Source organism: Drosophila takahashii, chromosome 2R, assembly GCF_030179915.1.
Source record: "Drosophila takahashii strain IR98-3 E-12201 chromosome 2R, DtakHiC1v2, whole genome shotgun sequence".
NCBI classification, from domain to species: Eukaryota; Metazoa; Arthropoda; class Insecta; order Diptera; family Drosophilidae; genus Drosophila; species Drosophila takahashii.
Window position 1 is genome coordinate 24,507,197 of NC_091679.1, and position 22,962 is coordinate 24,530,158.

General features: G+C 39.4%; 1 protein-coding gene across 4 annotated transcripts; it reads right to left on the minus strand.

Moving 5' to 3' along the window:
• Nucleotides 1–3,307: 3,307 nt before the first annotated feature.
• ckn (CRK like proto-oncogene, adaptor protein) lies at nt 3,308–22,924 on the minus strand. 4 transcript variants are annotated; one of them, XM_017141925.3, is made up of 6 exons: nt 22,552–22,923; nt 12,462–13,461; nt 7,173–7,406; nt 6,569–6,805; nt 5,650–6,129; nt 3,308–5,277 (listed from the first exon to the last, which is right to left on the minus strand). In XM_017141925.3, exons 2-6 carry the CDS (start codon nt 13,410–13,412, stop codon nt 4,432–4,434), a joined length of 2,748 nt encoding a protein of 915 aa, XP_016997414.2. In that variant the 5' UTR covers nt 13,413–13,461; nt 22,552–22,923; the 3' UTR covers nt 3,308–4,431. The 4 variants fall into 4 exon arrangements, with proteins under 4 accessions (XP_016997414.2, XP_016997413.2, XP_016997415.2 ...); XM_017141924.3 differs by having other exon boundaries at nt 22,310–22,923; XM_017141926.3 differs by lacking the exon at nt 22,552–22,923 and adding an exon at nt 20,205–20,477.
• Between the last annotated feature and the right edge of the window lie 38 nt (nt 22,925–22,962).

Below are 22,962 nucleotides of genomic sequence, written 5' to 3' on the forward strand. Positions count from 1 at the left end.
TATAATAAAAGTTGACAAATAACAGTTATTCGTCGTGATCAAAATAAAACTCAAACTTGATTTATGGCGATTTTGTGGGTAAACAAAAATTAAAAAAAATATAGGTATAAAATATGCGCGGTTGCCTTTTTTAACAAATTTTTAGTAAGTTATAAAAAGCACGGGTATTATGTTTTTTTTAAATTATTTCATTTTTTCAAAAATGTCAAGGGATTAACTGTTATTCATAAAAATCAAAAAATAACAGTTATTTTTTGAGTTTTATTATAAAAATCAAAAAATAAAAATCATTACGGATTTGTAAACTACAATGGCTAATAAAAATTGTGGTGTATTTAAAAAATTTTTAGGACCCTTCTAAGTGCGTGATTTTTTTGTATGAAAAATTTACAATAACAGTTATTTTCGTTCCCTGCATAATATACATAAATGTAAATGAAAATTTTTCAAGTGTACATTTTGTGTTTTGTTTATTTTGTTATGTGTTAACTTAAATTTCGTCGCTAAACATATCGAGTTCGCAAATTGCTTTGTCCAAATAATCTGAATTCAATTTTACAATTAATATGTTTTCTAATGCTTCAGAAGATAGCCGGTTGCGATTTTCGGTTAATATGAGCTTTAACTGCGAAAAAGCTCTTTCTATTGTAACCTGAAAAAAAGTATTTAATATTGGTACTTTAAATTAAATAATAAAATTTTTCGTTACCTGCGTTGGTGGTATCGCGAAACAAATATTGCTTAGAAAATAAAGCTCTGGTTCGGAATGTTTACGCTCAGACCAAAATTTCAAAATATTATTATTACTCCTTATAAAGGGAAGGTGAAGATTTTGAATTTTCGTGTTAACATCTGTATTATTGAAATTTTCAATGCACTTGATTTGGTTTGTCAGGAATGCATCTAACATTTCCTCTGCTTCATCTGAAATGGACGCATTTGTTTCAGAAGAACTGCTAGCAGGTCCAACCGGTAGGTGAATAGGAGACTCTATTTGTAACTTTTTCCAAAGATTCACAAGGTAAGCTACTGCATCATCTCTTTTTTGCCCAGTAATGATGTGGTGAAATCTTGGATCCAAAAATAGGCACGCATTTAGGCCCTCATTGTTTAGCAGATTTTTTGATCGTTTTTCAATACTTTCCAACAAAGCAGTTCCAATTTTCTGTACAACAATTTTTGTAGAATTTCTACTGACAATTGCTCCGACAACCATTTTACATTTAAGCCACTGGGCATAAAAATTCCCATAATGTAGGCTCTCTGACTGAAACTTTATTATGGTTTCTTGAAGAGGTGCGAAAACTTCGCAATAGGCCTCCATGAATTCCCAAAGATTGTCATTGATGTCGAAGTTTTCATCCGAGCTTTTGTTTTTTACAGACTCTATTGCAATTAAGGCATCTTTTGCATCCAGTACGTATTTGATCATATTATAAGTTGATCCCCATCTAGTGGAACAGTCCAGTTGAGGAACCTTAGCTTTCCTTAATTCAAAAGCGTCCCTGAATCCATTTGATGCTTTTCTAATAAATTTAGTTAGATTTCGGCAGCTTAGTAAAAACCGCTTAATTTCCGCATCCTTGGTAACGTCCAAGGCACATAGCTGAGCAGTATGTGCAGCGCACCGGCAAATCTGGATATTTCCAACCGTTATGTTGGGCTCGCTTTCGAAATTGGTAATATTGTTTAAATAATCGTCATTTAATTCTTCTTCATGGCTTTCTTCATTGGAACATACTGTTGATAAAATTTTAGTTGCCTTAATCATGTTCGCACCGTTATCTGAAGTAATTGTTAAAATCCGGGATAATTTAATTAATTAATTTTTCTAATGTTTGTACTATTTCCAAAGCAAAATTTTTGGAGTTACTAGACCCAACTCCTTTCAGCTCAACCATCCCCAAAATAATGGATTTAACTTGGTCATCTTTAATGAATTGAGCACTGATACCAAATATGTTACGGCAGAGCCTTGTTCCGCTATCAATTTTGAGGGATAGGAGCCGTTGGGATAACTCCAATTTCATATCATTTCTTATATTATCAGCCACTTTGCATACCGCCGCTCGAACATTACTTGCGTTAAGCACAAAGCGTTTGCCTGTTTTTTCTTGAAATCCACAGCAGATGGGATCAATAATATTTCTTAAATTACTTGAATTTAATACATTAAATGGAATATTGTCCTCCGTTACTAATCCGATATACGACCGAATTAATTGATTTTTATTCAATTTTACCTGTATCGACTGGGTTTTTGTGGAATACGGCTTTTTTACCCCTCCATCTTCGATTCCGTGGACTTTCCATAGGTGGCTTTTTAAATTGTAAGTCCGGTCATTCTTCATCAAAACTTTGCACAATGTGCAAATGGCTTTGTCAGGGTCACTTGTATTTACAAAGTATTTCCAGACAAAAGAAAATTTTTTATTTCTGGCAGCCATTTCGATCAGGAGATATTTTTGAATGTTAAAGTTGCTTTCAGAGTGCTGACAGCAACACGAAAGCAATGCTTTTTGCTTTCGGAAGGCTGTAGTACTGTTAATGTTGCTGTGCTTCCAAAAGCCAAAGCAAAGCAAATGTTAAACTATTTTGACATTTCATATTTTTGCTTTTGCTTTGCTTTCCTGTAAAAAGTCTGTTGATCTCACAGTAACAGCAAAGCATAAATATAGGTGCTTTTGCTTCTCAGCTCACAGTTTTTGAAACCCTGCTTTTTAACGAATAGTCCCATTCGAAAAATTTCTACATTTCTACATTTACATTAGGTATTGATAAACACAATAAAACTAAATTTTTTCTTTTCTGAAATCTTTAAAAATGTGGGCGCCAGAGACCTTTTGAAACCGTGTACCGCGATTGTGGGCGTTAGAGGAAGCGTGGCCCTCGGCTGAATCAAAATTACGCTGCGTAGGAAGCCCAAGAAAATGTGTGGGTAATCTAGCTTTTGTAGTTCCCGAGATCTTAGCGTTCATACAGACGGACACGGCTAGATCGACTCACTTTCTTTTTTAGAACGGCACCACACTACTCTTAAAATATTTTTAAAAATTTTTAAGAAAATTTCATACGACCATAATGAAAAGAACTGAGATTGTCAATGGCTTACACTTTCATAACAAATCTTTTTTATGGCAGATGTAGGAACACACTATTTTACGACTACTTCTGTTTTGAAATTAATTATAGCACATGGAAATCGTGCTTTAATTAATAATGAGTGACCGTGCCATTCTATATAACAAACATACTTGTTTATGTCCCGTCTATGGTCAACAGGAAAATATTTTTAAAATTCGCAACATTTTACTATGAAAGTTTACTTTATTTGTTATTGGTTTTCATAATTTTTGTTTTGCCCTTTATGTGCTTTACATGTTTGTGATTTTATTTGTATTTATTTATTTTACGTTTCCTTTATAAATCGAATACTCAAATTTCCTCTAATGATATGCGCACCAAACAAATTTTTAACTGAGCGCAATTAACAGGAAACGAAAAATGCTCTCAAAATCAAAATTTTTACTAAATGATTTTTATTTACGTAAATTATAAAGAAGAAGGCAATTGAAGTGTATACCAAGGAATTCTAAACGTTATTCAGCATCAATGCCCGATTAAACATAATTTATAAAGATGGATTTGCTCTCCACTTTCTAATCTTGCTTTCTTAATGTAACGCTAATAAGATTTATATTTTATATAATTCATCTTTTTACTTTGTATGGAATAACACTTAATTATACATTCATTTCACATAGTTTGATTTCAGTTGTAATCGTAATAAACAGAAAAATGTCTGTGCAGGCTGATTCAAAAAAACTTTAAAAAGAAATAAAGAACTAATATTTATAAATGCAATTTTAAATTGTCTGAAGGGGATCTCTAAATAGTAGTTCTTGTCTTGATCTGTATTGTGTGTGTTTAAGAGTGTGCCGTATGGTTCGTTTCTTGCTTTCCTGTCGTATAGTATCAAACCACTAAATACTTGTCCATATTAATGATTTCGTTTAAATATTTATTTATTTATAGAATTATATATATTTTATGCTATATAATAACTATGCAAGTTTTGCATATATGCATGTTGCGCTTCCTTTACCATTCTTCGTTTACTTGGATATTTTCATTTTGTATCGTTAACACCTTTTTTTTGGGAATGGGACGAGAGAGTTTTAGGAAAAGTACAAAAGTATACATGGTTCGTCGAAAGCTTTTCAGTTTTAGTTTACTTTTTACTACACAATGTGTAAATCGAAACGATAAAGAATACAACTAAACACGAATGCTTCCTCCTATGCATTTCGAATAAAAAATACAAAAACAAGTTGAACTTAACTAAGTTAAAGTACACAAAACATTACAAGATACACCACACGTTCTACCGGAAAATTCAGCTACACTACGATTTGTTGTTTGATTGGAGATTTATTCACTGTCTATATTGAGGCCCACTCGCTTCTCTTCCTCCAGCATAGCGTCCAATTCGTCCGTGAGATTGGCCAGCATATTGCCAATGTCGTTAAGAACGTTCACCGAAACTTTTGGTGGAACTCCTGTGTTTATGGCCACAGCTGGAACAGTTGACTCCGGCGAACTTATTGGCTCCACCGCTGATCCTCCAGGATTAGACATATCCAAAGTAGGTGACCGCAGGTGCAAGGCACTTCCACCGCTGGCCGTGCTGCCCATGCTTTCGCTCCGCGCCAGGGTGGCATCGTGCAGCGAACTGGAAGATTTCAGCGAATGGAAAGAGTGCGCTATGTTTGCAATGGTGTTCGTGGAGGAGGAGCTGGAGCTCGAGCTGGATGAGTGCAGGTGGGCGGGATGGCCGCCGCCAGGAGCATTGTTGCCGCCGGCTCCACCGCCCTGCAGTTCCTGACGGTTGAGCAGCCGCTGCTTGATCGTCCCTGTGTTCTCGTTGGCAAACGGTATCGTATCAATGGAATCGATGCTGGAAGTCGACTTATTGTCGTGATATTTCTCGCAGTGTATCTCCGCCGTCGTCTGCTGAATGGTGGCATAGTTAGCGTAGATGGGCTGCTGACCACTACCCGCTCCCGCCTGCTGCTGCTGCCAGTGCTGCGCCGTGTGGCCGTAGAACATATGCTGCGCCTGTTGCTGCTGTTGGGCTGCCTGTTGATGCGCCTGCGCAACCGACCCCGACGGCACTCCCTCTCCGCTCAGCGTGCGGGAGTTGCGTATGCTGCAGTGGCGTCTAGGTGGCTCGGGAGCTATCTTTTTTCCCGTCAATGGACTGCCGCTCAAATAATTCTGAAATAAAAGGAAACCATTAGTTGAAAGGCATTGCAATTTTATGACCTCGATTGGCACTTTTTTCTCGCAAAATTTCATAAAATGTTTAGTTCCCTAATACGCTTGATTTGATTCTTTATTTCTTTACTCTGCGTACAAAATGTTAGTCATAAATAAAGTTAAAAAGGAAAAAAAGGGAATAAATTCGCAAATTTAAAGAATGTTTACAATAACTTTTTATCAATTTACAATGAATAAATAACGCAACATGGTGACCAAACCATAAATACAAATAGACATTTTGTATCAAGGAAATTCTACATTTTTCGCTTTATAATGAATTGTGCCAACTGCAGACAAATGATCTAATATTCCTAGACCCCAACTCACCGCTCCTCCCTCCACTCCGCTGGCCGCTCCGTACTCCGCCGCCGCTGCAGCATTCATGTAGTGGTGGTGCTCCAGCGGCGGCATCGTGTTTAGCACCGCTCGCTGCAGGATGCCTCGCTGCTGGCGTGGAAGCGTGCCGCCGCCCTCCTGCTCGTAGAGCAGCTCCCTTGTGGCATCGTTGGTGGGTGTGATGTCGCCATCGTCGTAGGACCGCCGCCATCCAATGCCCGGCGGATTGCTGCCCAGAAGACGGGCGGCAGCAGCTTGCTGCTGTTGCTGGTGGAGCAGCTGCTGGTGGTGATGCTGCTGTTGCTGGAGTGTTGCAGCCGCGGCCATCGCCGCCGCAGCAGCCGCCGTTGTGGGCGGCCCAAAGTGGCCGTAGTCCGTGGTCGTGTAATGGCTGAAGGTCAGATGGCTGCGCGTGCTGTTGTCGTGGATGTCCTCCAACGATTCCAGGCTCTTGCCACGCGGCTGACGCACCTGCAAAAAAAGATGAGAGGCTCGTTATAAAGTGCAACTTTTTCAAATTAATGAGATGTATTTTCTGCTTATTTTAGAGGAAAATGCTCTAAATACAAGAACGAAAATGAAACTCCCTTAAAATTGTTTCAATAAATGTACAAAATTAAATTGAAATAAATTGTATTAAATTTAAATTAGATTCTGTGTTTTTAAAATATTGAACAAATAATTAGCATACAAAATATATGATTTCATGATTCCATTAAACAAGAATATAAAGAATAATTTGGATTTACAAAATTAAAAAAATTATAATTAACCATAGGTATTTAAAGTTTGCTTCTAGATTTTTCTTTAAACGCAGAAGTTCGACCGTAGCTAGGATGTCAAAAGGTACTCAAAAGATCAAGGCCAACGGGCTGTTGAGCCTTTTAACTTTTGAGGACCGAGTGCCCACCTTAATGAGCACCACATCGTTGCCCGAGCAACACTCGTGGTTGCTGCCGGTGCAGTAGTAGGCGTCTCCATTGGTGAGGCTGCTGTTGAGGCAGCTGCTCCCGGGTGGGGCAGTGGCATTCAGCACGCTGCTGGTGGCGTAGATTTTCGTGTCGTCCCATGAGACGCGAGTGGTTGGCACATAGGATGGCGTACTGGGTATGGGCACAATGAATTGCCAGGGCTTCCGAGGATACTCCTGATTGGTCACCATTCAGTTGAGGGAAACAACACAAAACCAGAGGAAAACAGAAACCAAAACAAATTAGTGGAAAATTATAATGAAAATAATTTAAAATAATTATCAAAGTATTGTGTTACATAAAATAGGGTAAAGTAATTTTATAGGATAAACAAGTTAACAGAAAATTTTTATGGGTATTAAAAGTATATTAAAACATTAAAATAAAAGATTATTTAAATCGAAACTTTGGTTCCAAAATAAAAAGTAAACTTTTTAACTAATACAATACACAGTACAGATATTTATTATATCCTTAGACCGCTGGCTTTGTAGTATGTATAAAACAACATTTTCAACTTTTCAAAAACATCCCCTTTCTCACCTGCTGTTGGTAGGCATTGGCGCCGCCTGGATTCCACTTTCCGCTAATGATGTCCTTCACCCGCTTGATGGCCAGCAGTATTTTCTTCTGGTGGCCCAACTTGACAATGCCAATGTCCTCGAGATCCTCCCAAGTCACTTGGGTTACGTCGCGCACCGTCTTGTAGTTCTGCTCCAGTAACGGCTGAATATACTCCTCCAGACGCAACAGCTGCAGCCATTCCTCTATTGATCCCTGGAAAACAGAGGGGAGAATCGAATTGAGACGTCATTATCGTTAGGTTTTATGGAAGCCAGCTAATCTCATTTGATTCATGTCATATTATAGGGAACACAGATCAGCCCAGACTACAAATTGTCCATGAACTAGTTCAGACCCCACTGATAAAGGGGGAATCGGATGGGCTGGGTTACATGCTTATATGGCTGGGCTGGTGTCTCTCATGATGAGCCTACCCGTCGCTCGTCGTCGTTCCAGCTCTAATCAGTTGTAATTGATAAGATAAATCGCGTCAAAGCACAGGCATAAAGAAACGAATAAAAGCCAAAACTCGTTGCTGTCGTCATTAAACGGTAGCAGGCGAGCCCGACTCGTAGCCAAAAGTCGCTATATACCCGTAGATAAATACACACATACGATGCAGTCGAAAATCGTTAACTTCAATATGCGTGTAAAGCCACTTTTTTATACTTTATGCTATATGTACACGATGTGTTAATCAGTTTTTTTTTTCCTTTTTTGGAAGCTCTATGGCTGTCTGCTCTTTCAGCAACTAAATTGCTGTTGATTTCAATTTAATTAAACGGATTGTCTTCTGCGAAATGTGATGTGATTGCTGGGAGAGTCTCCCGATTGGAAATTTTTATTGAAAGCTTATGGTTGGGAGAATGTCACATGGTTTTTGAAAAGTTTCATTTATCTGATATATACATGTACATTTCGGTGTCGTCCAGAAAATGTAGGACTGTTCTATCCCTTAAGCCGATAATCCAATTAAACTACTTTTTCATGTGAAATTTAGTGGCCAAGTCACCCTAACATTTTACCTTCAAAATAATTTAATTTTATCGAACGCGCAAAAATTTTAAGATCCCTATTGCAGCTATTATTAATTATAAATACTTTTAAATGACATATTAATATGTCATAGATAGCATCGATTTCCAAATGGAAAACCAAAAAATCCCACAACTCATTAAAGTAAATAAAAAAATATTTTGCTGGGATCTTAAACTTCGATGCTCACTTGTTATTTTAGAGAGTTCTCTACTGGGGAATGCCACTTCAAAGAGTACTTTAATGTATGCCTCACAACTCCAAAGTGAATGTCACACCAAAACAATAATAGGCCCGCAACTTCATAAACCCATATGCTAATCGAAATCCTCCATCCTCAGTCAAATGGGCGAAGATCTCCAGCAGGCACGACACATTTATTTTACTAAAACTTTAACAAAATATTTATCTAAATAACAATTTTGTTTTTGGTGCTTTGTGGCTTCACTTTGAGTTCGCTTCTCCGAAATCCATTAGCAGGTAGCATATGGTATGACACTAAACAGCAGCGGCAGCCATCATTAGAGCAGGCGAAAGAAACAGGTTTTTGAAAAGCAAATCGGTGACCGAAAGAAAAATAAAAAAAAACCAACTGTACGTACTATGTACCAAAAACAAAAAATGAAGAGAATGCGTCAGTCCGAAAACCTAATACCATTTTAGAGTCTACTAACGGACCCACGGAGAAAAATACGAATATAAGCCAACATCAGCGCCTTATGACCCTCAAGGTCGTTCGTTGATTGCGGGGCTCGAAACGGAGATTGGCGACCGTTTAATAACCTTTTCCTTCCCGCGCTCGCTTTTGAGGTATTTCGCTTTATTTCCTTTTTCGCCGAGATAAAGATGTGTGCGAAAAAGAAAGCGCAGAGTCTGTAGAATGCTGGCTAATGAGCGAGCGAGCTCTGTTTTTCCCAAGTTTCTCGTTATGGGTGATGTAAGTAAGGGTGCACGGTAAAAAAAAATGATGCTTTTAAAGAGGATTTTTAAAAATTTTAATAAAATTTGGGATGCTGGTAGGAATTTAATAACCCAGTATTTTACTTTATGAACACAAATATCTTTAATAGGGCGGGTCGATTTGTATGGGGCCGAAAAAAGTGATGAATCGTATAGGGGGAACGTAATCTTTAAAGGATTCTAAGCCATATTGTCGAACATACTTATGGTCTAAAATGATGTTTGACCCCCCCCCCAAACGCGAATGAAAAATACAGCTTTTTTTGAGGAAAATATCATAGTAGTCAGCTCAGATGTATTATTAAATTTAAAATAAAAATTTGAAATTGATATTCAGTACTATAAATGTGCTGACTACTATGATATTTTTCTCAAAAAAACAGTATTTTTCATTCGCGTTTAGAATATGGCTTAGAATCCTTTAAAGATTACGTTCCCCCTATACGATTTTTAGGGTCCCAAATCGACCCACCCTAATCTTTATGTCTTTAAATTTTCAAAGATTTAGGTATAAGATAAATGAATGTATAAAATTCTTAACATTACTTGTAGCAATATATTTTCTGCTGTATTATTTTGTACGAATTAAAGATATTATCAATCGAAAAATATGAACATATTTCCTCAGTGCTGAAGAACCCTCCAACAACACCCCGAAAGACAAAGAGTGGCTCGCCCAAGATCAACAAATAAGAAATATCGAGTGGAGCGATAAAGAACGACAACAATACCGGTAACTCGACCACAAAACTTGGCAAACTTGGCGAAAACAGTCACGGCGCGTTATATAAACAGAAAAATTGAATGCTAAACAGCAAAAAGCGCAAAATTCTACAGCTAGTAAAATATTATGGCGCATTTTTCAGATGAAATACAAAACCGTCTGTGAAACAAACAAAAAAACGGCGGAGAAAAACAAAAGCTGAGGTCATTCTGATTTGAAAAATTGCAGCTAAAGAGCGTAGCAAATCGCTTGAAAAAGATTCGAGGCGGATCGATAATGAAACACTGAAATGGAGGTTATTAGATGGAGAAAAACTAGCAATTAACCGAAATCGAACGGAATGTGGCACAAGTTTGAGTCCGTTGAATGATCGATAAAAGCGATAAATGATATTTTCTGTATTCGCTGTGCTGGCAGGTGGGCTGCAATACACCCGAGTGGGCGGGGAATGCAGTTTTACACCCATATATGTGTGTACCTAAAAATATATATATGTGCAGGCTGACGAAATGAATCAGTTGAAGCTGCAGTTGAAGTTGAAGATTATGGCCGATGGGTGTTAATCGGCAACGGAATGCACTGTGTGAATGTGGAACTCATGTCGCAGATGTGGATGGTATGGCCAAACAAATAATGTTAATTTATGGAGGCATTTTTGGAGCATTTTTCAAAGGCACAACATTGACTTGAATTCGTTTCCAAGTGGAGCTTAAAATTCGGAATATTTATGTTGGTCAAGTTTTTAGACTTTGAAGCCATTTTTCGGTGATATGTTTCACTTCTGATTTGTATGCATTTCCATATGCACATCGTGTTGATTTTATTCGGGGTTAGTCATTCGACTTGAAAGCGTTGTTTAGGGCTAAACGTGAAATGCATATTGATAAGACCTCAGGTGGTTGCATTTCGTAAGTCACGTACTTTTTGTACGAATTTTAGTGCAGCTTAAGTTTGCTGAATAATTTACATGCCCGAGTTTTAAGGCGGAAGTTTAAGAGCCGATATATTAAAACAACGTTTTACTTTTAACACTTATGGCTAATACTTTTTTTGGAGAGTCAACTATTATTGAAATTATTTTAAAATTGGAATTGTTAAAATTCAGATGTTAAAAATTCAGAAATAAAAACCAATTGTTACGGAAGTAATGCAAATTCAATGCTGGTCTTATCAGATTCTAAATTTTTTGGTCTCAACAGTTTGTTCACCCCCAATAAATCCATTCAAATCCATTATTCCTAATGCCAAAACTCGACTTTGAATGGAATCTCACTGTATGCGCATTGTTAGCCATCATCTCAGCCGTTCATTTGGAACCTTGATCTGTCAGATCGATTGGCTAATGATCGGCTTCGATCCGGGGAGCAATTATCCGCGATGGAGCAGGTTGCTGCTGCTATTTCAAGTTCAACTTAATGTCACCGCAGATATCCACACGAATGGACTTTTAATTTTTATATTTATTCACTCCGCTCGGCGTGTTTTTAATGAATTGTTGATGGGAATTAATGTGCGCATATTAAATGAAATTCTTTCATTAACAATAAATAAAAAAAATTCGCTGACGGCGCTGTTTTAAGTTCTCTTTTTCTCTTTCGCATGTGGGAAACAAGTTTGTTTCCTCTGCTCTTTCTCTTTTTTTTTTTTTGCAAATGCTTATTTAATGAAATATAAAAGATAAGCCGGCAACTAAACAAGCAAACAGTGGAAAAGGCGAAAAGAGAGAATAGGGTGTTGCCGGCCACAATTAATGCCAATATGGCAATTTGCCAAGCTCGCAACTGTGTGAGTGAGCGTCTATCTGTGTTAACAATGACTAAATAAGCTGCTCTACGTGATTGCAGGCCAACATTCACAGTAGTTGATCGCTACCCTAGGCAATGGTAGGTATACCGCCTCTTTTTTAATCTTTAAGTATTCCAGCTTGATTGTTAATGGGCCATTTCCTTTAAAATCGATTGAAGGTACATACATATTCTTTTTCTTTATTGCCTACTCTTTTTTTAAGGCTTTAAAATAAAATATTTAAAGTTAGCGACTCGATTTTGTGAAAACCCGTTTTAAAAGTTGTATTTCTCTTTTATCAATTAGTTAATCCCTGAAATAACTTTGACTTTTAAATGCTTATTAATAGGATTATTTTAATACATTTTAGTACATACTAAATATTTTGTTAAATATCCAAGCAGTTAACAAACAGTGTAGGCTATCTGAAAAGTAAAATTTCTTTAACCACCTGTTGACAATACTTAAAATGCATTTGAATAATTCTTTTCCACTTAAAAGTCTCTACTGTACCATAAAATGCATCACGAGTTGAACTGGTTCTGTACTGATTAGATAAGCAAATATTTGCGGGCGTGCTAACAAATAGAGATATTTCTCCGGAACTGTAGACTTTTATTGCCTCGAGATAAAGTTCGTTTCTAATTGCAGAAGATTCTCGAAAGGGTAAACACAATGTGTTAAATATACCTAATATATTAAGCTTTTTAAAATATTTTTCTCCCTTTTAAGTTCCATAAGTGGGTATATATCATTGTACTTACCGGCACAAAATGTGGCAAATTGTCGAGCACCTGCAGCTTGTCGATCCGCTGCTTGATCCGCTCTCGATGATGCGGATTCTTGATGCCAATGGCGGTGAGATCCTCCGGCGTCATGCGTGCAATAGTGGGCAGATCGTAGCCCGCGGCGATGAACAGCTGGGCGTACTCCTCGTGCTTCATCTCCAGCAGCCAGTCGATGATGAGCTCATCGTTCCGCTGCCGATCCACGCTGCCAATTGAGCAGGAACTCACGGAACTGCAGCGCGGCGAGGAGAGCGGTGCCCGAATGGAGGCGCCCGACGAGGACACCCCCGTCAGGTAGGAGGAAGCCCGTCCCGAGTCCAAGCTGGCGGTGCTGTGACGAGATCCCGAGCCGGCGGACCCCGAGGAGGAGCCCGGGGAATCTCGGCCAGGCGATTGGGTCAGATCGATGCCCTGATCCTCCTGCAAAGCCAGCTGCTGGTGGTAGTAGACGGCCGCCTTGTGGGTCAGCGGTTCGCGCAGAGTGGCACAGAAAACGGGTGGTGGCGGGACCATGGCAACTCCTGGCTTTCCAGCTCCTGGAGGCGGTGCCCCTACCACCGGCGCACCTCCTCCTCCTCCGCCAGTTGAAGGGGCTACCGCCGGGCCACCCACTTCATCCTTGAGACGCAGGGCCACACTCGTCTCCCGGGGCAAATTGAAGCCACCCTCCTCCAGCGAGGGCGACGAAACGATGCTGCTGCCGCTCATGCTGATCCCATCGTCCGCCTGGTGGTTCTGGTGATGGCGCAGCGGTCCGCTCAGCCGGTAGAGCGGTATCAGCGGCTGGTGGTGCGGGTGGTGATGGTGGTGGTGCTGCTGCGGCTGCTGATAATGGTGCGAGTCCTGCGGCGAATCCCCTGGTATCGTGGGCGGTTGCACCTTCTTAGCCTGTGCGGTAGATGCATGCGGCTTCAGCGAACGATGCATGATTATTATGGGCCTCTACTGGCCGCCGGGGCCGTATCTTCGCCGACTCCTGTTGGAAAAACACACAAAAAAGACGGGAGGAAAATCAGTACTGCAGTTACATGGGCAAATGTGTCCGCCAGATGTGTGTGCCAGAAAACAAGAAATCTGCATAATTGGTCATAGACAGTTTTGATGTTCTACTCTAAAAATAGGGCTCCCAACACTGTTTACTCGGCGATGCGGCGGCGAGTCAATAAACTGCGCCACGGGTTCTCCAATTCTCCTACAGCCTCCTGTTTTTGGGCCCCTTCCCTTCACCCATTTATCTACTCCACTGCATCGTATTACACTTTTCATTCACAAACAAGAGAGAACGCTATAGTCGGGTTGTTGTCCCGACTATCTAAATACCCGTCACTCAGCTAAAGGGAGTGCAAACGCTGTGTCGGGTGTCGGTGTCCCGACTAATAATCGTAACTCAGCTAAAGTGCGAGGGAGATAGATATATAATTTTTGATTGCGTATAACTTTTTAATGAATGGTCCGATTTGAAAAATGTCTTCTACATTTCGATAGGTATAAATATACACAACAAAATTGCATTTATACTTCTCGGAAATCTTTAAAGATGTGGGCGCAGGACCCATTTTAAAATCGTTAGTGGGCGATTGTGGGCGTTAGAGGGGGCGTGGCGCTCGGCTAAAATAAACTTGCGCTGCGTAGGAAGCCAAAGAATATGTGTGGGAAATCTCAACCTTCTAGCTTTTGTAGTTTCTGAGATCTCAGCGTTCATACAGACGGACAGACAGACAGACGGACAGACGGACAGACGGACAGACGGACAGACGGACATGGCTAGATCGACTCGGCTAGTGACCCTGATCAAGAATATATATACTTTATGGGGTCGGAAACGCTTCCTTCTAGCTGTTACATACTTTTGCACGAATCTAGTATACCCTTTTACTCTACGAGTAACGGGTATAAAAACATGACAACTTAATTGGTGGCGACATGGGGATTACCCATTTCTTTTAAAGTATAGGGTTTAAAATGTATATAGATTTTTCTAATTTTATATAACAAACTAAAACCTTATTTAATTAACAAATCTAATAAATATTCATATTGGAAACAAACGAAAACCTTTTGAAGTGGGAATTATTTTAAAATGTTTAAAGCTCTTTAAGTTTCGTAATGACCATTTGACACTAACCCACATTTTGAGATGCTGAAGTTATACATTTTTAATTAAATTTTATTTTTTATTAAAATATGCGAGTTTTGATTTAGTAATTGTTTTTGTTTTTATCATATTTTCTAGAACCTAGGTAAAGTGCATTTTTGGATTTTGATAAAACTGTCTAGAGATTATTGGGTTGTTTTCCAACTATCCATTTAGATCTCTACTCATAAAATACTAGGGCTTAGCGAAACACCAATATTACGTTTTTCGGATTTTTAGGATTATTTAAAGAAATTTTCTTGAAAATACCAATCATTTAGACCAATCATCATTTACCAAACTTGCCTGATACGCCCTTGATGCCCCCAAAACAAACACCCATAGACGACGAGTTCTAAGCAGCTGGCTCGGAGGGAGAGAGGGCGAGATATGGTGAGACCCTGTGAAAGGGCGAGGACTGTGGGACTTTGGCTGCGGCACGAGCTGTGTCAAAGTTTGTTGACTGCATTTTGTGGTTCGAAAGGGGCAGGGCAGCGGCTGCTACTGCTGCTGTCTAGTCGGCAGCGTCATAATACACTCGAAAAATGCACGGGCAGACCTCGGACGAGCGAAATCTGGCGAAAAGTCACGAACGAAGCCCTCAACATGTCATTAGCAGCAGGGCGCAATAATAAAGCCGCCCGATTTACGGGGAAACAATAAAAAAAACCAAAGCTGCAGCAGCAATTTCCTGGCAATTCGCTTACAAAGTAAGTGCTCGGGTACTACAAAAGAAATAAGTGATTTGGAATTCAAAAGGCCGCAATTGCATTCGCCGCTTGCCTATCGATAAAATCGGGGGACCACCTGTTCGATTGGAAACTCGCTGCCCGGCCGGCGAGTGAAAATCCAAAGCGCCAGGTGTCATAATCCGAGTGTGTCATAATGTGTGTGGGTTGCGGAAAAAGGAAAATGCAGCAAAAACGTAGCAGAAACTGAAAAACGCATAACGGTGGCAGTAGTAAATCTCATTTACAAGCTGCCTTTTTAATGAATTTTTATGTATGCGACGTGCCGGAAAAAAAGGAAAAACTGCAACCGTTGCGAAAATCCCCAAAGAGAGAGAATTTTCTCTCCGAGAGAGAGAGACAAAGAGCAGAAATGGAGTTTTCGCGTAGTAGGGTAGTATATCAACTGCAGCAGCGAATGTGGGTTGCGGTTGCTCTGTATTGTGTTGTTTTGGCCGCCCACACGAGCTGCACCCACCCACCTCTCAGCCCGCCACCCCTCCACAGCCCTCCATTTACCAAAAACCACCCACCCACCAGATGTTGTTGAACCGTTTTATGCGGCCGGCATTGCAGTTTTTTCCTTTTTTAATTTTTGTCTCTTTTTTTACCCTGTTTTTGTTATCCCATTTTTATGAGCTACCATTGTTAGGAGCTGTAAGTTTAATTGCAAACATGAAACAGGCAAGCCCCCACACTTCTCTATAAAGGGAGGGAGTTGGGGTAGAGCTATAATATACACAGAAAAAATAGTGAAATACCATGCGAAGTTGTTTGGAATTGGTCAATTTAATTTTTAAACCGGTGGAAATATATGTGTTTTTAAGAAAAGGTTAGCCTTATGACACTAACACTTGTAAAATATTAAAATTATTTAGACAGTTGAATCTAATAAAAAACGAAAGAAAGAATTTAACCAATGATTTTTCTATGATAAAATATTAATCCTTTTTTTAACCTAAAATTGAGTAAATCTAAATATTGTTTTTTTCGAGAAAACTTCGCTTTTGTATCTATTTAGTTTTTATTTCAGTGCATAGCCTGTGCTGTGGGTGGTGAGTAATCGTAATGAGCATAACACTTGCCCTGTCTTTCATGCTCGGCGAATGCCAGCTTTGGCTTAAAAGTGTGGATATAAAATCGAAATCAATTTTGAATCTATTGAGGGGTCTCCCCTGGCGAGTGTTCACTGTGTGCAGCATAAAAACTGATTGGAAATGCAATTGGAGGCTTGGGACCTTTTGGGTGTTGGCAAATACATAAATACAAAAGGGAAATAGTCCAAAGGCAGGGGGGTTGGTGGGTGGTTGTTCGGCCAACAGGCTGAAAGATTTATTGATTGTCACACACACACACTTACACATACACACATATTGATAGATGTACAATGAAGCGGAGTTGCGGTTTTGAAGTTGGCAGCAAAAACGCTGAGCAACTAAAAATAATTATGGTTACACCAGTGCTCTCAACACATTGAAGCACACAGATACAAAAGAGAGGGCGGAAGGGAATAACTGATAAATCAGATACAAAATGACCGCAATTTTTATACTCTTTTTGAGAATAAGCTTAATGGACAACTACGTTAAACTTACAAAGGGAATAAAATTAATAAAAGATTTTTTTTAAGAAATGGTTCCAATAGCTTATAAAACATCATCATATAATTTATATTAAAAGAAAATATTTATTCATAATTTTATTTATTTTAATTTTCGGTCTGTATTATATTTTATTTAAAACTCAAGAATCAAGGAATCTTAAGAACAAGTAAAATGCTTATAGTAAACCCGTGAAATTTAATCCCTTGCCAAAAAGTTATTCGACAGTTTATTGTCTACTCTACAACCCAAAAACGAAGCAAGAAAAGCGTATTTAATCTTCGCTAGATTCGCTCCATTTAGTGGATCGTATTCTTCTCTTTCATAGCGTTTTTGTCGCTGTCGAGAGCCGTTAAAGTTTACTGGCATGAGTAATCAGCCAAATGGAGCGCAATAAAATGGCAAACGGTAACACGGCCAATCTATCACCAGAACGGCCAGCTCAGTCAGCACACCACCACCACCCACTGAATAACCCACCACCGCATTGGACCCACCAGATGCCACATAGTGCCGATATATGCCATTCAGACCCACAGGAGGTTGGCATCAAATGAGGCGCATCTCAATCTCATGTTTATTAACGCTGCTTGTGAGTGTGTGCTGGTGTCATTAAGGCAGATAGATAAAGGAAGGTCCCACATCGGAAAAAACACCCCCACACTACCCGGACTTCAGTCGGCCAACACTTCATTATTGACAACAAAAGGTTGGACGACTCTGCTTCTTATTTATCAGCTGCGGGTGTTTTGCATATATGACAAGTTTTTTTTCACTCCTTCACTCGCTTTTTCCCTTTTTTTTCTCTACTGCCCCTTATTTTCTTTATTTTACCCGAAATGCAATGGACAAAGTTCGGTCGTACTTTATTCGTGTTTACCACGCCCGGTCTCAAGTAAAGGTTTTGTACTTAGTAGAATATTTTGTCAAACCAAACAAAAAGAAAGAAAGCTACGAACACGGGGAGAAAAATTATTATTAAAAGATCACCGATTAGTTAGGTTTTTAGCTTGTACTTGAGGTAAATCGGGAAAATATTTTTAATAGTAATACCCTGTCTAAATATTAATTTATTAAAATTAAAAAATAGGGATTTAGTAATATATTTAATTGTGTTTATTTTAATAACTGGCTTCAAGCTTTTGCATATAAGCGGAAGAGTGTGACCATGCAACCAAAATTATGGTCTAAATTAGGATTTTTTAAGTTTTCAATTCAATGAAACGAATGATAGTTCAAAGTCAATTAATATTCCAAAATCTTTTCGAATTGGATTTGTATTCAGCTTTTTCCGCTGTGCAGCAACCACAATAAACGTGGAACGACAACAACCAAAAACCGCACAAAAGATGGTGTCGATGATGCTGCCTGCTCCGTGATTCCCTGCCGCCTGAAAACTTTACCATTTCTTTGCCACAAAGCCTGTCGATAGCTCGAGATGTTGATCTTGCAAAGCGCAGAGACAAGCAGCAACCACAAACTCCGTCTCCGACTCCAACTCCAAACTCCAGCAACAATAAATGGCCAGAGGCAGTCAAAACTTGTTTTGCCTGTAAAAGGGAGTTGTCGCTGTTGTTGTTGCTTGTGCATTGTCTCTGCGTTTTGTTTCAGGTTTCAGGCAAACGCCAAGAACAGGCAAAAACAGCGCCATAACAGCTATATGAAGTGAACTGCAATAAGGAGCATTGAGGGAGCTGTACTGCTACCCTCTAAATAAACGATTTTCGAGGACAGTTCAGTGAGGTTTAAGTTATAAAAATGAATTGGAAAATATCTTACGCTTTGAAAACTACTTTTAAAACAGAAGAAAGGCTATCCTAGGGGCTAGAGCAGTAACATACACCATTCCAATAATTGTATTACTTTTTTCTTACTCAAAAATCAATAGTCCAATTAAGACCCTACAAAGAAGAAAATTAAGTATTCACTGCAATTACTTTTTTCAATTATTGCCAATTTAACTTCAAAGTCTTCGTGGAGCATGCTTTTTAGCTTGCTTGATTGCTCTAATTAAATGGCATTTTCAAAATATCCTTTTGCAATTATCTGCCATTTTCAAAGTTCATCTTCCTCGAAAATGACCCATGAATAAGTGATGGCCTAATGGCTGGCACCCCATCCCAAAATCAATAACGCACATGTTCAATGGCAATGGCCAAATTAGGCGGACATATTCCATTAGGAGTATCCATATATCCCAACCCCTATCCGTAAATCACGCTCCGAATTCCACACACAACCCGATATACCTTGTAGTACCCTTTTATGGCCGATGTTTTTGGAGGAGCGGAATAAAGCTCGTAGGAGGAAAATGCAGCGCTGAAGATGTGTCAAAAGTGTGGGCGGGCGGGTGGAAAACGGACAGACAGACGGACAACTTACGTGCAGTTTAACGGTTAATGCAAACGAAGACGACATTGCGTTGCGCATATGGCATATAGTACAGTACAGGAAAAATAAAGACAGAAAACTGAGACGGACCAAATACGGCGGACAGGCACGTAGAGAAATATACTCGAAGTCGTACCAAAAGCGGCCATCAATTCCTTCTTTTTGTATATTTTCTTTTTTTTTTTTGGTCAAGAAGAAAGGGGCAAACAAGTTGTAAGGCGAGCAATGAGTGCAGACAAAAGCAGTTACAAGACATGAAGAAGAAAGGCGAGTGGGGGCCCAAGGGGGAGGAGGGAGAAAAGTAGGAGGTACACGGAAAAAATGTGGATACATTCCAAGTTTGATTAGACACTTATAATGTCACAGAAGACAAGACATGACCTCACATGAAAATTTTTGTTTTAGGATAAAAGGTTATTTAGGTCCCCTTTTTAAAAGGGGAAACCCTTGGACAACCCGTCGTTAATATAAGAAAAATAAAAAGCTTAAGAATTCGCGAGAAAAGCTAGACTTCCTACAACAAAATCTAACATATCGAACATGTATAGCTTAGATTTTATAAAACTTAGTTAAAATGGAGTGTAAGCCATCCTCTTGACCATTCCCATCCATTTGTATATAATTCCCTTTTTTTCTGTGTAACCGAATGAATAATGGAGGGCAGAGCTCGGCGTTTTACAGCTACATTGAACTTTTTGAGACTTTTTGAGGCACTTGCCTCTAGCCCCACCCACCGCCTACAATTTTTTCGCCGAAAATTCGTATGCGGCTTACTACTACGCACACACACACCACGAAGCGTAGTCACACACACTGACACACATGCGTAGGATTAGAACAACTGTGCAAAAAATATGTAAATTACCATGGTAAAACGATGAATTTCTGACAGATTTCTATGAAAACCTTATATTGACACTTGAAATTCACATTAACTGGGGATTTCACATGGACAGCAATTGATTTTTCATACGAAAAATGCTGTGCAAAAATTTCTTTTTACGTTAACACCGACACACACACGCACACACACATACGCGCGCCAGCGTATACCGAGCAGAAAAGTAGCCTGTATGTTGAGAATTGGAGAATCGGAGACTTGGAGCGAGAGGAGCCCGAAAAAGAGAAGCGCCGACGACCGCAAGTCAAAGCGTATTGAAACGCGGCTCCAGCATTCGAGCGTTAAAGCCAGGTCCGTAAAATCCAATTGGAGTCCGGAGTCCTCGAAGTTGCAAGAGAGAGCGACAGAGAGAGAGTCGGAGCAAGGCGAGAGAGCTCCGAGGAGAGCGAGTGCGCAACTTGTACTTGTTTTCGCCTCTCTCAAGGAGAGAAAACCATTATTCTCAGCGGCCAATTTGTTGCAATTGAAACAATAACAATTCCACTGGGCAATTTGTTTCGGGCCTGGCAAATTAGTTAGTTAATAAATGAATGAAGGAGGGCTGGGGGACTGATGTCGAAGAAAGAGAAATGGGAAAACAAAGCGTAGCTTCAATAAGCAGGCACAGGTTTTATTCCCTAAAGTGGTTGCCATTGGCAACGATGGAAATGCAGCCGGCACAGTGGAAAATTTCAAGAGAGGTGGGTCTTTTAGACTCGAACCAACCGACAAATATAGAAAAGATTTACGGAAGTCAAAATTATATTTATTTGATTTTTTTTATTTTAGTTTAAAATATTTTAACATAGTTTTGTGTGGGAGTTATAGATTAATACATTATGAACAAGTAAGCCGAAAATGTCCTTCTATAGAGTCATAAACATCTTATTTAGAAGCAAATCAGAGTCCCAGTATTTAGAATTCCCTAAAGATTTTTTTTTAAATCTAAGCCCCTTTCAAATCCGGTTTGTGTTGAATACATAAATTTTTTAAAATTCCGTTTCTATAAATTCCATTGTAGATAAAAGCTCTTTTAAGATCATTCAACTTGAAGAACTTACATATATTTCAAAAGTAAGAAGTTCAGTGTGAGGAAGTGGGCTCAGTAATTGATAATCTGCTTATCTATTCCACTGTGCGTTGAATGCCACAGAAAAGACAAACAAACCGAGCCACACACACATGCACATAAACCAAGCACAACCACTTTTCATGCAGCACAAGCCAATAAGAGAAATAGAGAGAGCGACGGCTCCAGCGGCAACTTTATTTGAGAAGCGCGCAGCTGCCAGGCCGCTCTCTGCCTCTCTAATCTCTTGGTGGAGCTATTACCGCCCAACTCACCTCCCCTCCCCCACCGTTATTCTAACACTTCATTGGAGACAACGACATCCAGTCATTTGATTCCCACACAAATCTCTGCATATTGAGCGCGGTCTCTTATCCTCTCTCTCTCTCTCTCTCACTCGTTTCATTATGGCAAGTGAGTTATGGTTTTTGTGGGTGTGTGTGTGTGTGGTGCTGCGCTTTCTATTGATTTATATGAGTTTTATGGCGCAATCTGAGCCATAACAACCAAAGAGCAAAATAAAGAAATACCTAGAGCTCTGGATTTTAATTAATAAGGAAAGAAAATTATGCAAAAGGAGGAATTATAATAGGAAAAACAATAAAATAAAAAGAGTTTATTGTTATTGCACCCCCACTTCTCACGACCAGAGTTGTCACGTGCCATTAGCAATGCCAGACACGTGTTGGTTTATTAATTACATAAGCCTAAACAGCTGCAGCTGCAGTCGTGAATGCCCCTTCTCCTCGCTTCCTTTTGTTTCCTTTTTTTTGGAAACCCAATTTCCTGCAGATGCCTAAGATGCCGCATTTAATAAAAGGCGCAGCGAAACAGCTGGCAACCCTCGAAAGTGACAGATGGCGACGCCGACGTCGACGCAGGCAGCGCAGGACGAAGGCGGCATCAAAATAAAAACACAAAAAGGGTTGCCGCCTGTGCGAAATGCAATAAAAACACTAGTCGTTTTTTAAAGACAAAATTAAATGTAGAGTTAATTAAAAACAACGTACTAAGAACTCACTTAATTAGTAGAAATTAGTTTTTCCAGGCTATGTCTGAGGTATCGCCGCCCCTTCGCCTTTCTGTCAACAAATCGCATAAATCACAAGCGTAACGAAAAGCTGGCACACAAAATGTAAACAATGTAAAACGCTCGTAATTGTTGCTTTTGTAGCTTAATGAATTTCACGTTTTTTATGGCCTTTTCCACAAAAACAGGAGACAAACAAACGGCATAAAACGCACACATACACCAAAACTCACTGTTTGTTGTTGTCTTTATTTTATGTCTGCGACGCGCGAGTAAAACATAAAAACCAGATTAATTTCAGGCAGACGAAAATGTTGACGGTTTTTTCCTTCGTTGGTTTCTTTTAAGCTGAATTTCTTGCTCAGTTGTTGTTGCTGTCGCGACTGCTCTTTATTGTTTGCTGAGCCGCCATTTTCTTTCGTAGTAATTACTCGAGTTTGTTTTTAAATTTAACTTTTAATTTTTACCACGGTTTTTTGCAGGTATTCATAAGCACTTTAACTTGTTGAAATATTTGTATTAATGTGTTATTTCGGTTTCAAAACTAACGAACATCGAGCACTCCGCAACAGACGTCCGAACGGCGGAAAAAACGAAAACAAAACTTGGTGTGACCGCAGCCGGGCCGTTGAAATATACCGTTC

Bases quoted from the DNA above. Each gene is read 5' to 3' on its own strand.
- ckn (XM_017141925.3), bottom strand. From the start codon at position 13,412: ATGCATCGTTCGCTGAAGCCGCATGCATCTACCGCACAGGCTAAGAAG. The intron at 6,130-6,568 runs GTGGGCACTCGG...CTTTTTTTGCAG, and splicing joins ACGATGTGGTGCTCATTAAG to GTGCGTCAGCCGCGTGGCAA. The intron at 5,278-5,649 runs GTGAGTTGGGGT...CTTTTATTTCAG, and splicing joins GCGGAGTGGAGGGAGGAGCG to AATTATTTGAGCGGCAGTCC.